The sequence below is a fragment of the Watersipora subatra genome, chromosome 10 (assembly GCF_963576615.1).
Source record: "Watersipora subatra chromosome 10, tzWatSuba1.1, whole genome shotgun sequence".
Classification (NCBI taxonomy): Eukaryota; Metazoa; Bryozoa; class Gymnolaemata; order Cheilostomatida; family Watersiporidae; genus Watersipora; species Watersipora subatra.
The window spans coordinates 753,305-772,859 of NC_088717.1; the positions used below are offsets into that span (position 1 = coordinate 753,305).

General features: G+C 34.1%; 1 protein-coding gene across 1 annotated transcript; it reads right to left on the minus strand.

Annotated features, from left to right (window-relative positions):
* Positions 1–552: 552 nt before the first annotated feature.
* On the minus strand, positions 553–7,832 carry LOC137406164 (uncharacterized). The gene is made up of 5 exons (XM_068092697.1): positions 7,769–7,832; positions 3,966–4,085; positions 3,850–3,853; positions 3,617–3,690; positions 553–937 (listed from the first exon to the last, which is right to left on the minus strand). Exons 1-5 carry the CDS (start codon positions 7,830–7,832, stop codon positions 684–686), a joined length of 516 nt encoding a protein of 171 aa, XP_067948798.1. The 3' UTR covers positions 553–683.
* Between the last annotated feature and the right edge of the window lie 11,723 nt (positions 7,833–19,555).

Below are 19,555 nucleotides of genomic sequence, written 5' to 3' on the forward strand. Positions count from 1 at the left end.
GTAGAGCTTTTTGTACACCACAATAAGGCAAAACAAGAAAATCTTTTTGGTATAAAAAGCAGTTCTACCTTTTCGTCGCATCACTATCCAAGGGTCAAGGTTAGGATAAAGAAGATTTTCAACAATACTCCAACTCGCGACATTAAGAGTGGTAGACCGGCGCTGTAACATCTGCACCAATCAATCGCCTTTGTATTTATAGACAATTGCACAGCTACCCTATTCGCCTTTTTGTCGGCACATTTAACTATCCATTCCGGCGAACTAGAATGGCGTGAAAGTTACCTATATATAATAGATATAATGCTAAGCGCGCTGTGTTTTTTCTTTCGCCAGTAGGCCTACGGCGAAATAAACTAATATTCAAATCGATTTGGAAAACTTGCCCGACTTGACACTTTACGTTATATGAATTTTTACGTTGTAGGAAACATAAACTTAACATAAATTTTTTACGTTATAGGAGGTCTACGTTTGATTTTCGTGTACACTAAAATAATTTTATTGAAAAAAACAATGTTATAATTACATGAATTGAATATATTACCTATAGACAAATGGCAACAAACACACCAATGCTGTCAAAGACAAGTCACCAAGCAGATGTTACCAAAGTGACCTTAAAAGTGACCTTAAAGTTAAAGATATAAAGACAAAAGGAAGTTGAGGACAAATGATAATATTTAGTTTTTTTTGCTCGATTTTCTACCTTCTTCTTCGTCTCCACCTTCATCGTCCTGTTTTTCTTTCGCTGACGCTGCCTTGACAGCGAGAGCATTCAGACAATTCTGTAGCTCTTCTGCGTACCTTTTTCTGCTATGTAGCTCGTATGCAGGATTCGCACCGATAAGAAATTCCAGCCACGGCGCCAGCTCAAATTGCTCCTGGAGGCATATTGGAACTAGGGGCTTCTTGCGTTTATCAGCGAACTCAATCTCTGTAACATCATGGCTAGGATTACAAAGACTATATACATCGCTTTCCTGTACCATTGCTGTCCGACTAGAACTTTCAACTGCAATCAGCCTCAGAAATATGTTTGAGTGCAATCTGTCCCAGAAGGCTATTCAAATGCAATCATACCCAATAGTCTGTTCGACAAGCAGTCTGTTCGTGAAGTCTGTTCAAAGGGCAATTTGTTCAACATTTTAAAAAATTAACCATTATAAATAATATCAATTATTTGATACTGTTTCAAAAATAGGAAAAGATTTTCAACTTATAAGACATAAATATCTTTAAAAGATAAATGGTATTAAAATTTAACCAGCTGATGAATATACTACCCAATAAAATATCACAATGAAGTAGTGTAAAGGATTTTCCCTAATACCTACGTATTAATACACCTTCAAAAACTCCCGGGCTATAGTTTAAATGCTGTCAGACTAATATTAACCCTAATATTTAAATAGGCCTAGATAACTACTTAAAACTGTGACGAACAGTGTTAGTGTAACCCCATAACCTTGAAAGGATGACTTTCTGGCTATTGATAATGCTCACCGCTACACTAAACTGTGACGAACAGTGTTAGTGTAACCCCATAACCTTGAAAGGATGACTTTCTGGCTATTGATAATGCTCACCGCTACACTAAACTGTGACGAACAGTGTTAGTGTAACCCCATAACCCCGAAAGGATGACTTTCGTGCTATAATTGCCACTTCAATAACGTAGTCCTATGTAATTGAGACAATCAATTGACATAGGATAATCAACTTGACATAGTGATATGATGATTATGGAAAGTTGTACAAACTCAAACAATCTCTGAGATAATCAGATTTGATAGAACACCGCTGTTCGGTGATAAGCCGTTACAGCCTAGAATAGCATAGCATGCAACTAAAATCTCTTATCCACAATTTAGATTGATAGATATAACAACAAGCCTAATTTCACAGGTTATAATTCCTTTTATTTACTAATTCAGACTAAGACATATCTTGAATATAGAATAAGACTTAGAATGATATTCAGATAAGAGCAGGAAAAAAGACTGAGTAAAAACAAGGTAACACATTATTTTATACCTTCTAAACATAAATGGTAGACCAATAAACTTAAAGTCTCTATATACTTGGTCCAATCATTATCCTTTCATGTGTAGGCTATTTACTCTGTAGTTCCGGAGTCAGCAGAAATAGCAAGCTGACCACCGTTCTTAGCAAACAACATGATTCACCATTTTGTAATTTCAGTCTACCGGTTGTTTGTCATGAAGAAGGCAAAATGCTCAGCCAAACAAAAATGGCCAACATATCACATACATAATATATGCTATAAATCCATCACAGTAGACAATCACTGGTAATACTCACAGAGGTCAGTCATCAGTTATCAGTCTATAGTTGATAGTCTAGCAGCTAATTTACCTCCATGCTATATCAATCATTTGAAAATGGCTGGCTAGGACGAAGCAGATTGCATTTATATGAAAAAATCCTGCATCATATTTGTACATTATTCAGTTGTTTGCTAGTAGTGGTTATAAAATAACACTACTCCTCTTGCAGTTCACAAGGATTAGTTATATTTGTGAGTTGCAAGAGAACCAAACTCTTCTTTTAAACAGACTGAAAATAAAAAAAGGAGGTAGGAAAAGAGGTAAGGGGAAGGAAAGGGAGAAAGGGAAGAAGAGAAGGAAGTGCAGGGGAGGAAGAGAAAGAAAGAGAGAGAAAGAGAGAGAAAGAGAAAGAAAAAAGGATGAGGGGAGAGAATGAAAAGGAGGGAGATGGCGAGGAAGACGTCTCAGTTACACTATATATAGTAACCCGAGTTTGTATGGTGGAACGACAACTACAAACTAGATGAAGTAAAAAGAAATGACGAAAGTTGTTTATGATTAAAAGTAATCAAGATATTTGAACGAAATGTGATTTAGGAGTTTTCTGTTTTAGCATAAATCATTTTAGTTATTTAATATAACTAGCCAAACGAAACAGCTTGAGCATTTATGTGCTTGAAAATTCATTTTTAATGTCATTATGCTTCAACTGATGAGTTGTTGTGTAAAATGTAAATATTTCCAGAAATATTTTGATTTAACTATTAACTTACACAAGGGCTAACTTTTTCATGTTTTTTAAAATATTATATGCACATCATATATGTTACAAATACTTAAAAATGAAAGAAAAGCCTAATTATTTTAACACGATTTCATTATATTGCAACATGACCTTAGTAACATGAAGGTGTTGATAGCTCCTTCTTTGTTATTGACCAACTGCTTGCATTTTCTCACTATTAGTATTAAGCATGTATTTATCATTTCTAACATAAAATAAATTTGAAATAAAGCAATTTTTGTCCATAAAATTTGTGCTGCGCAGCTTTAAAATTTATGTGGGGGTGTAAGTCTACCACTTGGATTGTATTTCATGATGAGTGCATGAAAAGACAACTCTAGCAAAGCCCAGTATAGCCCTCCCATTACAAAACCGTCTATTGAATAGCAAGAAGCATGTTGAAGTTGTTTACAGTAGACAAGTTAGAAGTTGGCTGCTTTTCTATCATACTTTTCACACCTCTAATTCGCATGCTGAATGTTGTCAAACAATGAGTATATACACACTTACCTTTCCTAACAATGAGTATATACACACTTACCCTTCCTGCAATTAATACTCTGCTGGTACTTCTCAGTCAGCACAGGAATGACAGCGGCTGAGTTGTCCACAGCGCTGCCATAGAGTCAAACGTAGAGTTGCCTAAATACAAAAAATTGAGCTTGAACAGATAACTCCAAGAAGACTAAGCAAGGATCAGCTACAAGAAGTCCGGATGGCGAAAGAACATTTGTGAAACAATAGAATTGTGGTAATGTGGTCACTGCACTCTACATATCTGATTTGACAAGAAAGAATAACTATTCGAGCTAATCGACAATATACTGTTGTTGGTAGAAGTTTGGAAGAGTTGAGAGATAGCATTTTATTTCGAGTAGTAATCTTCAAACCTTTGTGCATTTGTTCGACGTCTATCCATACTCTGTATCCAGCTTTACGTAATTCCTTTCTGAATTTCAGCACATTTTTCTTCACATCCCATTGGTAGCTGATCATAATATGGGGTAGTACTGTAATTATAAATGGTAGCTGATCATAATATGGGGCAGTACTGTAATTATAAATGGTAGCTGATCATAATATGGGGTAGTACTGTAATTATAATTGGTAGCTGATCATAATGTGGGGTAGTACTGTAATTATAATTGGTAGCTGATCATAATATGGGGTAGTACTGTAATTATAAATGGTAGCTGATCATAATGTGGGGTAGTACTGTAATTATAATTGGTAGCTGATCATAATATGGGGTAGTACTGTAATTATAATTGGTAGCTGATCATAATATGGGGCAGTACTGTAATTATAATTGGTAGCTGATCATAATATGGGGTAGTACTGTAATTATAATTGGTAGCTGATCATAATATGGGGTAGTACTGTAATTATAATTGGTAGCTGATCATAATATGGGGTAGTACTGTAATTATAAATGGTAGCTGATCATAATATGGGGTAGTACTGTAATTATAATTGGTAGCTGATCATAATATGGGGCAGTACTGTAATTATAAATGGTAGCTGATCATAATATGGGGTAGTACTGTAATTATAATTGGTAGCTGATCATAATATGGGGCAGTACTGTAATTATAATTGGTAGCTGATCATAATATGGGGTAGTACTGTAATTATAATTGGTAGCTGATCATAATATGGGGTAGTACTGTAATTATAATTGGTAGCTGATCATAATATGGGGTAGTACTGTAATTATAATTGGTAGCTGATCATAATATGGGGTAGTACTGTAATTATAATTGGTAGCTGATCATAATATGGGGTAGTACTGTAATTATAAATGGTAGCTGATCATAATATGGGGCAGTACTGTAATTATAAATGGTAGCTGATCATAATATGGGGCAGTACTGTAATTATAATTGGTAGCTGATCATAATATGGGGCAGTACTGTAATTATAAATGGTAGCTGATCATAATATGGGGCAGTACTGTAATTATAAATAGTAGCTGATCATAATATGGGGTAGTACTGTGATTATAAATGGTAGCTGATCATAATTTGGGGCAGTACTGTAATTATAAATGGTAGCTGATCATAATATGGGGCAGTACTGTAATTATAATTGGTAGCTGATCATAATATGGGGTAGTACTGTAATTATAATTGGTAGCTGATCATAATATGGAGCAGTACTGTAATTATAAATGGTAGCTGATCATAATATGGGGCAGTACTGTAATTATAAATGGTAGCTGATCATAATATGGGGTAGTACTGTAATTATAATTGGTAGCTGATCATAATATGGGGTAGTACTGTAATTATAATTGGTAGCTGATCATAATATGGGGTAGTACTGTAATTATAATTGGTAGCTGATCATAATATGGGGTAGTACCGTAATTATAAATTGTAGCTGATCATAATATGGGGTAGTACTGTAATTATAATTGGTAGCTGATCATAATATGGGGTAGTACCGTAATTATAAATTGTAGCTGATCATAATATGGGGTAGTACTGTAATTATAATTGGTAGCTGATCATAATATGGGGTAGTACTGTAATTATAATTGGTAGCTGATCATAATATGGGGTAGTACCGTAATTATAATTGGTAGCTGATCATAATATGGGGTAGTACTGTAATTATAAATGGTAGCTGATCATAATATGGGGCAGTACTGTAATTATAAATGGTAGCTGATCATAATATGGGGTAGTACTGTAATTATAATTGGTAGCTGATCATAATATGGGGCAGTACTGTAATTATAATTGGTAGCTGATCATAATATGGGGTAGTACTGTAATTATAAATGGTAGCTGATCATAATATGGGGCAGTACTGTAATTATAAATGGTAGCTGATCATAATATGGGGTAGTACTGTAATTATAATTGGTAGCTGATCATAATATGGGGTAGTACTGTAATTATAATTGGTAGCTGATCATAATATGGGGTAGTACTGTAATTATAAATGGTAGCTGATCATAATATGGGGTAGTACTGTAATTATAATTGGTAGCTGATCATAATATGGGGCAGTACTGTAATTATAAATGGTAGCTGATCATAATATGGGGTAGTACTGTAATTATAATTGGTAGCTGATCATAATATGGGGCAGTACTGTAATTATAATTGGTAGCTGATCATAATATGGGGTAGTACTGTAATTATAATTGGTAGCTGATCATAATATGGGGTAGTACTGTAATTATAATTGGTAGCTGATCATAATATGGGGCAGTACTGTAATTATAATTGGTAGCTGATCATAATATGGGGTAGTACTGTAATTATAATTGGTAGCTGATCATAATATGGGGTAGTACTGTAATTATAAATGGTAGCTGATCATAATATGGGGCAGTACTGTAATTATAAATGGTAGCTGATCATAATATGGGGCAGTACTGTAATTATAATTGGTAGCTGATCATAATATGGGGCAGTACTGTAATTATAAATGGTAGCTGATCATAATATGGGGCAGTACTGTAATTATAAATGGTAGCTGATCATAATATGGGGTAGTACTGTGATTATAAATGGTAGCTGATCATAATTTGGGGCAGTACTGTAATTATAAATGGTAGCTGATCATAATATGGGGCAGTACTGTAATTATAATTGGTAGCTGATCATAATATGGGGTAGTACTGTAATTATAAATGGTAGCTGATCATAATATGGGGCAGTACTGTAATTATAAATGGTAGCTGATCATAATATGGGGTAGTACTGTAATTATAAATGGTAGCTGATCATAATATGGGGCAGTACTGTAATTATAATTGGTAGCTGATCATAATATGGGGTAGTACTGTAATTATAAATGGTAGCTGATCATAATATGGGGTAGTACTGTAATTATAATTGGTAGCTGATCATAATATGGGGTAGTACCGTAATTATAATTGGTAGCTGATCATAATATGGGGCAGTACTGTAATTATAAATGGTAGCTGATCATAATATGGGGTAGTACTGTAATTATAAATGGTAGCTGATCATAATATGGGGCAGTACTGTAATTATAATTGGTAGCTGATCATAATATGGGGTAGTACTGTAATTATAAATGGTAGCTGATCATAATATGGGGTAGTACTGTAATTATAAATGGTAGCTGATCATAATATGGGGCAGTACTGTAATTATAATTGGTAGCTGATCATAATATGGGGTAGTACTGTAATTATAAATGGTAGCTGATCATAATATGGGGTAGTACTGTAATTATAATTGGTAGCTGATCATAATATGGGGTAGTACCGTAATTATAATTGGTAGCTGATCATAATATGGGGTAGTACTGTAATTATAAATGGTAGCTGATCATAATATGGGGTAGTACTGTAATTATAATTGGTAGCTGATCATAATATGGGGTAGTACTGTAATTATAATTGGTAGCTGATCATAATATGGGGTAGTACTGTAATTATAATTGGTAGCTGATCATAATATGGGGTAGTACTGTAATTATAATTGGTAGCTGATCATAATATGGGGTAGTACTGTAATTATAATTGGTGGCTGATCATAATATGGGGTAGTACTGTAATTATAATTGGTAGCTGATCATAATATGGGGTAGTACTGTAATTATAATTGGTAGCTGATCATAATATGGGGCAGTACTGTAATTATAAAATACTGTCTATCTTTAAATTCAATTGGTATTATCATATATGCTCTGGGAAAGTAGGAAATACTTGCAAATGTTTTGGATTTATTTGATAAAGAAGTAATTTGATTGGCCTTTGAGTAAACTCTCATAGGCTAAAATGTTAAACGTCTAGTTTTACTTCTAATGAAGCGATATCATTCTTAACTCCATTTTTTTGTTCACATAAATGACTGCCTCAGACTCAAAGCTCCTGTTGGAAAATCTACAAAACTAGATTTTTTTCTAATTTCAGATGAAAGCCTTTTAATTAAGATCAGCTATAGACTTGAGCAAGGGTTAGCAACTCTAAAAAAGCAAGGGTTAGCAACTCTGAAAAAGCAAGGGTTAGCAACTCTGAAAAAGCAAGGGTTAGCAACTCTGAAAAAGCAAGGGTTAGCAACTCTGAAAAAGCAAGGGTTAGCAACTCTGAAAAAGCAAGGGTCAGCAACTCTGAAAAAGCAAGGGTTAGCAACTCTGAAAAAGCAAGGGTTAGCAACTCTGAAAAAGCAAGGGTTAGCAACTCTGAAAAAGAAATAGCAAAGTGGCATCAGTGAAAGAGTTACAATACTCTGGGCAATAAAGCAGTGATAGAAACATTGAAAAGAAGAGGTCTGAGGATAGTGTCTTGTAGTACTCCCATTTCCATATGTTCAGAATAACTTTTTTCTACTTAAAAAATCTGTTTCGTTGTGAAAGATAGGATGACAACAAAGATAAAACAGATTCATTGAGTTGATAAATTTTTTAGTTTCTTTTGTAACAAATCATGGTTCACAAGGTTTAAGCATAACAAGCATACGAGTCATCTAATTTCATTTGCCAATCATCTGAAAAACGCAAAGTCATTTACTCAAACGATTGATTCGTTCTAAAGCCAGACTGTCTGTCATAGAAAAAACCACCAAAATCAAGGTGAGCCGAGAATTATTTAATTATGTTCATCTCAAATATGTTTAATAAAATCGGAAGCAAGAAAGTAGAGCGATAATCAGTTTTGTTTTACTTTTGTAAATTGGTGATTACAACGCATGTTTCAGACATTGAGGTAAATATCATATCTATAGACTGTCATTCACACGTACGAAATGAGGTAAATATCATATCTATAGACTGTCATTCACACGTACGGAATGAGCGATGCCATGAAATTCACTAGCAACTGCTTCATCGTTGTAGGATTTTATTTCTTCCTCCTTTCAGCTGACAAAGTTACAGTTTGTTTTCTACTTGTCTCAACCGATATTCTGATACATGTGTTGAGGAGAATATATCATACTGCTGTGAATATGCAGCCGTATGATATATTTTCCTTAACATATTCTCCTTAACATATTCATGTGATATGATATGTCACCTTTAGCTGTGGAGGTTCCGAGATTGGATCCAGTGCTGCGGAGATTTTTCCCTGCTAGATTTTAACAAAGGTTTGACAAAAGGACAAATCCTGAAATATGTTTATATAGATATAAGATAGAGATATATATGTAAAATATATATTTGAAATATATATATGTGCTGTCATGTTTTTAATATCTAATTTTGATTTGAAATTTTCTGTAGCTACTCTAAGTGTACTTTAACGAAACAGTCTAATAAGGCTTCTATTTAAACCCTGCAGAAGGTGTTGAATATCTATAGATGTGATAGATTATCTATAACAATCATCTACAGTAAAGTTGAAGTAGATTTGTTTGTATACTTACTCTTCTTTACTGCTTTGACTTGAGGTTTAACCGGCTCTTTAGGTTTCATTGGAGCGGGTGCAAGATCCATGCCTGAAATATTTAAGATCTCAAGCAACTTCAAGATCTTACAAATTTGTAGTAAGTTTTTTGGCTTAAGCCTAAGGCTAGTAATCCAAAGGCTAGTTAGACACATATTAAGGCTAAGACTACTAAGGTTAGCTAGACACATATTAGTTGTTTATCAGTGCTGCCACAGGTGATGTTCAGGCACAGTTTATCCTTACCAGGTGTCCATGCGGCAGCAGTGGGAGCGGACGGTCGAGAATTGACAGAAGATGGTGGAGAAAAACTTGATGGGGCTACAGAAGAAGGGGGAGGAAAGTTTGCTGGTGCTCGGGTAGAAACTAAAGGATACTTTGATGGATAGGCTTGCTGATGCGTTGGTTTAGATGCTATCGCTAATGATTCGGCCATGACCCTGTAATAGTAGTGGAATGCAGAAAAAGTCAAACACCATAACACTCACTGTGCAATAGTAATCTATATATATTTCTCAAAATATGTCGTATATCTGTCTGTCATTCCGGCTATAGCTATTATTAGAATAGCTGTAGCCGGACAACAATGCAGACGCAAAGTCATGGCTTACCGCCATTAGAAGCCTATCTTATTAAGCAGCTTACTAGAATTTTCCATTGGCAATGTGCCTGGCTAACAGATTGAAAGTTACAGTTGTTTGACAAAGTTTTAAAACCTTTACAGTTGTTTTTATTTTTCTCTTAATTTATTTCAACTACACAAAACACTTCTCTCATGATATGTAGTTTAAAAGTTAGAATTGGAAATGTTGTTATATATTAAATACAAATAAATTTTCTGTCCAAAGACTTTTTTATTACCCGGGCAACGCTGGGGAGCGCAGCTATTAGTAATATATAACTCAATACTTGTGCTGTAAATCTAGCTTTTTCATTAAAATGTTAACACTGCTGGTGTCAATCAAAAGTAGCTAGAAACCTGTAGCTATACACGATTGTTAGATATGACATAAAGTCTTATTGCTACACCCTTCTTTAAATGGTTCATCGCAACTCTAATATTCCTGAAGGAATACCTGCTTGTGTTGTCAGAGCTCTTACAGCAGCCGCAGCATTTCACCATTGCGTATATAATAGGAATCAGCACCACCTTGGAAAAAAGTTATTAGGTAAAATATTTTTGACAAGGTCACTGTCCGGTCAAACCAATTTACATCTGAGACAATCACTTGAAGCTTCAATACTATAACTTTATCATAATATATTTGTTTGCATAACTAAAAACTGTAAGTTTATTTCCCTGTTTTATTGAAAAGTTTACACTGATAGGATGAGTAGTAAGTTTACATTGACAAAATAGGTTATAAAGTTATACTGACAAAATAGGTTATAAAGTTATACTGACAAAATAGGTTATAAAGTTATACTGACAGATTTAGATATAAAGCTATATTGATAGAATAAGCTATAAAGCTTTACTCACAGAAAGACTTATAAAATAAATATACTCACAGACCTACGGCAGCCACGATAATTATAATGTACACCAATTCAAGTGTTCCTCCACTGCTAGCTGAGGAAGTGGAGGTATCTGCCAATACAAGTAGACATGTGCATGTTAAATGCATAAGACTGCTCTGTTATCACCTTTCAATCGCCCATTCACCTAAGCTGAAATTTCTCTGAGTTAAAAATTCTTTTCTGCGTCTTCGCAGAACTTTTTTATTCACTATTTTTTCGAACTTTTGATATGCGCTATAATTTATACAAAAAACACAAAGTTAAATCGTTCTTTCAGTCTCATACTTTGTGTAGTAGTTGTTGAGCCACTCGCATATGGATCAACATCTGTGAACGATATGACGAAACCTTTTCCACCATCTCCAGAACTTGAAGAGTTGAAATAGACTTTGGCAGCATCTGACGAGCCAATATATTCAAAAGGATCTGTACCGCACAGGTAGTCAGCCCACACATCTGATTCATCGCGATAGTTGACAATCTGGAAGAGCATTAATGTCTGTTTGTCTGTTTGTCTATTTGTCTCAAAATACAAACATGTTTCACGTGTGACTTTTCTATTAAATGAATAAGAGAGGAAAATATCAGCGTGTCAATAAATGACTCTGCCGTCAACAAAGCAGGTTCCCAAAAAACACAGGGTCAGTGTTTTTCTAAAGTAACAGCTTTTTTCTATCAACGCTATTTTCTACTTTTCTCATTTTATATTTTTTTCCTGATATCTTCTCTCACCCGCTCTCACTAGAAACCTTTCTCTGTTTGCCGTCTTTGTTCTATACTTAATTTCTTGCATTTATATTTTTATATTTACTTTTTCGATTTTTTCTCAACTTCATTGTTTAAAAAAAGCCTTCATTTTAGTTTTAAGCGAGTTCTATTAGCTTTATAAGTGTGTCATCCTACCCAGGTCTCTTAAATATATTAGGTTTGAACATATTCATAGCCCAAGATGAAGGGAGGCTTCAGGACTCACCCGTAAATAATCATAGTCTTCACACGGTAAACTGGGATGTTTGTAAATATCCATGGTAATGGACAAGGATATCACCTGCCCTTCTCCATAAATGCCGAGACCCCATATGCAGTTCCTGTCTGGCCCATAATTCGTCTGGAAAAAGAATGTAATTTGTCCACTCTTCACCTGAAGCCATGTTTCACCGTTACAATCTAAAAATGTCCCAAGACATTGCTAAAAAGAGACTTGACTCACTGCATTACCACTAGTCAGTCACTAAAGCCTCAGGCAAAAGCCAACATAGTTGAAACCAAGTTCAAGGTGAAAAAACATCTGTCTAAAAACTCGTTGTTATATCTTTTGAAACAGCTCCATATTGTAGTCACTGTAACATTGATTTGTAGCAACAAGTTTAACAATTCTTTTTGTGTAACTTTCTCAGTGTAGGAAAGAGTTTACTCTAGATGTCTAGGTTTACTCTATATGTCTAGGAAGTCTGTAAATAAGTATGATGAGTGTAGGAAAGGGATTACTCTATGTTTACTCTATATGTCTAGGAAGTCTGTAAATAAGTGTGATGAGTCAGAATAATTCATCCTAAATTGGGTAGTCTTTGCTGATCACACGCATTTATGCATTTAGGTATGTACTGTCTGAATTCCCGGTGTTACACGAGTAATAAAAAACTTTTTGCGTAGAAAATATATTTTTATATATACAACATTTCCTATTCTAATATTTTAATAAAGGAGTTGGTTAATTTCTGTGTGTGTTTGGTCAATGCATAATTCAAATATTAAAAAGCTCAAGGCATTGTTGAAAAAACAGATTGTTGAAAAACATTTCTTACTTCTTATGCTACACATTCATTCAAGATTTAAAACATCTTATAAACAGTGGCAGGTAATCTAGTTGCCATTAGCTAAGTTTCTTTACCTAATAAATTTGAGTAACTTAAGCTAATATTTCAATCTTTATTATAATGAGAGTCGTGCCTATCCAAGGCCAGCTAAGAGAGTTAGGAAAAGAATTGCACAGGACTTGAACCTGAGCATTCAGATGCACACATGTGAAACCGAGCGTACTACCACCAAACCATGCGACCACCATGCCACAGCTTGGAATAACATTGCATATTTATTATATATATAATCATTACATAACATGATCCCTCAGGGTATACTAAACTTGTAGCGTGCGTCCAGACATGTGTATTTTAACCAATTGCTATTAACTGGGCATACAAAAGACGGCAGACAAACACTTGATTTCATATAAACAGTGGATCTCCGGAATACGGCGTACCTGCCTTACAGTTTTTTCGCATTTTGATGTGGAACTCAAATTCTTTCCGGCCTCTCATTATGGCATTTTCTCCACCTTACGACATCAACATGTCGTTCTGAAATTCAAACTTGAGCAGCATTGTTTGGTTCTTTTGTCGAATTATCTTGGAAAAAGTTTTAATAAGGTCTGCTAAAAGTTATAGTGATTGTGAGGCAAAAAGCGCCAAGCCGGAAACAGATAGTAAAAAATAAGACGATGACAAAATTAAAGTTAAGTTTAGTAAAATATTAAAACTTAGCTTCAAGTATGTGTTTAATAAGCTAAATTTATTCAGGTAAATAAAAAGTTTATGTTACGTGATGTCACAAAAGTCTACTGTACCGAATTCGTTGCTGTCAAGTCTCTCTCACACTGCAGTGAGCCACTACGTCTGTCTCAAAGGTAATAACTACATGCAGTATTATACATAGTAATGTTTCATTTTATTGCAGATAATAACCACTGAATAGGTAATTATAGTTACAAAGGTTACTTTACTATTTTGTTACTGATTGTTAATATGTACAGCAGGTATATAAAGTTCTCATGTTTTTATTGGGGTTTGCATTAGATAATTACTATGGGCTGCTACACCCCTCTATACAACATTTTCGCCTTTCAATCCCAACTGCAAAACGAATTAATGTCGCATAGCTGGGGTCTACTTCATAGATTGTTAGAAATATGAATATATGCGGATGCATGTATATAAATGTAAATACATTGTACTAGCTGAATACTCGGCTCTGCGCAGGTAATAAAATAATAACCCAATGCGTTTGAGTAACTCAAGCTAATAATAATAGTAATAATTATTATTATAATATATATATATATATATATATATATATATATATATACTAACAAATACTGAAACAGTACTGTCTGTAGCATGAGTATATTCTCCCTCACTTCGGTTTGGTTGAGCAGTTTGTGAGAGGTGCGACACTATTAGCCTTTTGGCACAGCTCATCACATTTGTGATTTGAGCACTCTGGTGTCAGCACATTGACTTTCTTAAAGTCTGTGATGCAACTTAGTTGTTTCGTGGCAGGAAGTCAACTCTCATTGATAATGGGATTTGTGTCCCTTGCCTAAGCTCTGAGCTGCACTGATGAGGCTTCAATAGCCGAAACAGTACTGTCTGTAGCATGAGTATATATATATATATATATATATATATATATATATATATATATATATATATATATATATATATATATATATATACATGTGTATATATATATATACCGATATATATATATTTTTATACCACATATACACTGTATATGTGGTATATATATGGTATATATATACCACATATATAAAGGCCATGACGCTATATGAAAACATATCTTTACAAAATCGGAGTTCATTAAGTATAAGGATATATGCATGTGCATATTTTTATGTTACACACATATATATGTACATGTATACAGATTTTGTACAAATATGTGCCCATAGATGTATACATGATCATATATATTTCTCAAAAGTTGGTCATCTGTTTTCAGTATGTCCAGCTATAGCTATTATTAGAAACTGTATCAAAAAAGATTTGATCTCAGACCATCCTGTTCATCAGTCCAACACTGTACCAATTAGGCCACAGAAATTGATATGTTAGCTGGCCAATATATGTCGCTATATGGGAGCACATATGCAATGGTTTTGCGTACTACGCAGGGTAATTGCAAACGTCACGAAGATGAATAACTCTCGTTAGTAACCTTACTCAAAAATTTCATTGGTAATTTGCCAGGCTAATAGCAAGTGACAGGCAACTCCCATTACTTCTCATTGTTTATAAGCTGATTTTTAATACTTGGGCAACGCTGAGAAGCACAGCTAGTTTTCATATATAAAAGTATATTTGTGCATATCTCTACATACATGCGAACAAAGATATAAAATGATGTGTAAGCTAAACCTGTCAAAAGTATTTATAAAGAAATATATTAGTGGTTACTTACCAGCCAAAACTCTTCTTTGCAGCAAAATATAAAACTACAACACAAATGTAGCATTTTCATTGAGAAGTTAAAGTGATATTGTATGTTATAGTGTAGTAACATGTCGTATCACATCAAGGAATAATTACAATTCTCTATTATATTGTGTCATATTCTACCATCTCATAGCAGATCTGTTACACTGTATCAAGCAGTTTTATATCGCTCAGTATCAGATCATATAACATCATGTCATGTAATATCACGGTATGTCATACCACATCATATTTCATTATAAGATATTGTCGCATATCATAATGAATAACATAGTTCCACATTTTGTGTTGAATTGCATGATATTGTATGCTACCACAATGTATACTATCATATTAGAACGTGATATCATTTGTATGATTATGCATCGTATACTATCATATCTGTCACCTGATATCAGGTCAAGTTGTAACGAATTACAACATATCAAATGATTTCATATCAGGTCATATCGTACCATGTTGTATCATCTCTTGTCATAGGATATCACAGCATATGCCAGTAAGTAGGCTAAGTAAAGCTAGGTATATATGTTAGCTTGTATAGTCAAGGTATACTAGGTATATATATTAACTTGTATAGTCAAGGTATACTAGGTATATATATTAACTTGTATAGTCAAGGTATACTAAGTATATAAGTTAGCTTGTATAGTCAAGGTATACTAGGTATATATATTAACTTGTATAGTCAAGGTATACTAGGTATATATATTAACTTGTATAGTCAAGGTATACTAGGTATATATATTAACTTGTATAGTCAAGGTATACTAAGTATATATATTAACTTGTATAGTCAAGGTATACTAGGTATATATATTAACTTGTATAGTCAAGGTATACTAGGTATATATATTAACTTGTATAGTCAAGGTATACTAGGTATATATATTAACTTGTATAGTCAAGGTATACTAGGTATATATATTAACTTGTATAGTCAAGGTATACTAAGTATATAAGTTAGCTTGTATAGTCAAGGTATACTAGGTATATATATTAACTTGTATAGTCAAGGTATACTAAGTATATATGTTAGCTTGTATAGTCAAGGTATACTAGGTATACATATTAACTTGTATAGTCAAGGTATACTAGGTATATATATTAACTTGTATAGTCAAGGTATACTAAGTATATAAGTTAGCTTGTATAGTCAAGGTATACTAGGTATATATATTAACTTGTATAGTCAAGGTATACTAAGTATATATGTTAGCTTGTATAGTCAAGGTATACTAGGTATACATATTAACTTGTATAGTCAAGGTATACTAGGTATATATGTTAGCTTGTATAGTCAAGGTATACTAAGTATATATGTTAGCTTGTATAGTCAAGGTATACTAGGTATATATATTAACTTGTATAGTCAAGGCACATTAGGTCTGTCTACTCGCTGTCACAGTGCTGCCATTGCTCACTTCAATACAAGTTTTGGTATGAAACAAGAGCTCATTTTTGGCTCGCTCTTTACTTACTCGCTTTAAAGTTTCAGTCTGTTATAAAAGGGGGCATTTGCATTTCCTGTATACGCCTAAACTGTATCTCATCTCGGTGTGTCAATCTCTATCTTCTACTAGTGGTGGCTTTTGTTAATGCAAGCTATAGAACTATACAAACCAAATAGAACGCGTTGCGACTTTCATCAAAGGTTGAACACCCAAGGTTGAACACCTTTCATCAAAGATTGAGTTGAACACCCAAGGTTGAACACCTTTCATCAAAGGTTGAACGGTATTCAAGGTTAGACCCCCTAGCACTCACTCCATTGCATACTCACAAAGAGCAGAAAAACCTCAACTCCCTTCTTCATTGCTCCGGCGCTCTAGTTAGCCAAAGCGAACGGTAGACATTTTAGTAGATTTCCTGTATGCATCAAGGTCACTAGTAGGTTTGAAGAAGACAGTGGAGAGCTGGTGTTGCAATGAACAAACAAAACCTGATATTGATTTTTGTATTGACTGGCTGAATGAGATTGTTTAAAAATGGTTTAAAATATTTGTTCCTTTTCATTTGCTCAATGAATGTTATACATCAATGGCGCGGTGCAGTTTTCGTAATAGGTAGCCCTTAGCAACATCACAACAAATGGGAAATTGTTTTTCTATCATTGTTGATAAACGGCTTGCAGTTTTGTTCACTGTATTCGATATAAAGGCTAATAATGGTAATATAATGAACTATGGCTTGTGGGAGCTAGAAAGGGTACATTTGAAAATCCGAGTATAGTACAGTCAAAGCCTTAATACTGTAGCACAAAACCAATATTTGAATACTGCAGTGGCAGACTGTACTACCTCTAGCTTGGTTGTTATATTTACTATTAATAATTGCAAGCGTAGAGGCTAGCCAGTAAGATATTTACTGTCTATACGCACGATGGCTCATACAGATCTGCAATCAGCACATGGAGGAATATTCTGACTCATTTGAAACATCTTTTTAGCAAAGCTTCAGTACCACGGCAAGCCTTAGAACCATTAAAACTGGCTCTGAAACTTCACAGCGCCCTCGCCCCTAGATACTTTATTTCTTTAAATATCTCTGCAAATAATCATCTGTGATGTTATATGGTTTCTGAATTTTATGACTAAACGCTACATTTTATTTAATACCTTGTCAACAAAAAACCAAAATGATCATCTGTCAATGCTAACATATTAATTTTTTACATAACCTTTGATCAGGTGGAAGGTGGCGTAATATTAATATTGAAATATACCACATTTGTAAAAGCTCACCATTACCTGGTAACAGGCCTGTAGACTAGAAGTTACTAAAGATTTTGTAATTAGCCATTTTTTGTTTTTATTTTTCTATTTTAGTCCTGAGCTGTAGGCTGTAGGTAAGACCTCCAGGAATCAGACTATACAGTAATACAGTAGATGTCCCTACAACGTAAATAATCAGTTCCATAAAGGTTTATTTTATACCATACATTATATGAATGCAATTTACAATGTAAATGTAAATTGTCTAATTTGTTCCAAGACATTCCCAAACTTACCCCGTTTGCCTTTCAAAGTAAAAAAACTAAAGTTAACTTTTTAATTTTATGTCTGTACAGTAAATGTGGAACTATTGGTTTGTATCAACAATTTTTCCTCTTTTTTATCATTTTTACATACACCAATGATATACAGCCCCCCAAGGATAGCCGATGGCACTCATATGGGCGGGGTTTAATGATGAAGCTCTGTTGGGATTAACCCGAACACGGCACCCGAACAAACAAATTTGCTGAATAAAGCACCTTGTAAATTTACGAATATTATGAACTATAGTGGTTATTTTACTTATCTGTTGAATTCATTTTGTTGTCAAATAAATATAGTATCCCAATATTGTCATCGTTATGATCAGTCAGTTGCCATTCACAAGCATTCGTGATATTAATAGTCACTATCGTAAAATAGCTCAAATTCGGTTTTGTATTTAGATTTTGAGTATGAAAACTACACTGCACAGCTTTGCCTGCTGTCCCATCTTATTGGCCAGATAAAACAATGCGAAAATGATGAAAGACTTTGTCATTTTATATTAGGGGTGACAAAATATTAATCAAAAACTAGGAAAAAAAGCCGTTGTTCGGGTAAATTATATTCAACTTTAAGCATATACTACAACCTTTACAAATTTTAAAATTACTAAAAGTAGGTAATTTGAAATGTCTTATTTTGTATGGATGTATTATTTTGGTTAGGTATCACCCCTATATTGTAGAAATTCAAGGTTTGCTATTGTGAATTGTGAGGCCTACTGACTGAATGAGCTAATGAAACGATAACAGCGAGTCGTGTTTTTCAAAACCTAACAAGGCAATGCGATCGCCCCGCGAGACCCGTGTTAGCTCTGAAACCCAGGCTAGCATAATCCTAACAGAGCTCCATCATTAAACCCCGCCCATATGACAGCCGTCGGCTATCCTTGGGGGGCTGTATATCATTGCATACACTTAGTTGAAGTCCATGATTATAGTAATTTTACATTAAGGGGAGTGCACACCTTCAATGTCAAGTGAAATCGATTTTTTTTTCTCCACGGCAAGGTCAATGCTGCAAAAGAAAAATATTGCATACATCTAAAATAATGTGAAAAAATAGATTTTTCTGTACGTCATTTTCTCTCCTAAGTGCGGCAAAAAAACAATGCTTTTGGATGCAACTATGGACCTCTCATTAATTATTCAAATCAAATTGGAGAATATGCATCGCCTTGATGCTTTACGTTATATGGAATCTCCTATGTAATATGATGCAAAAACTTTCCATGAATCTTTTAAACTATGTGGAAT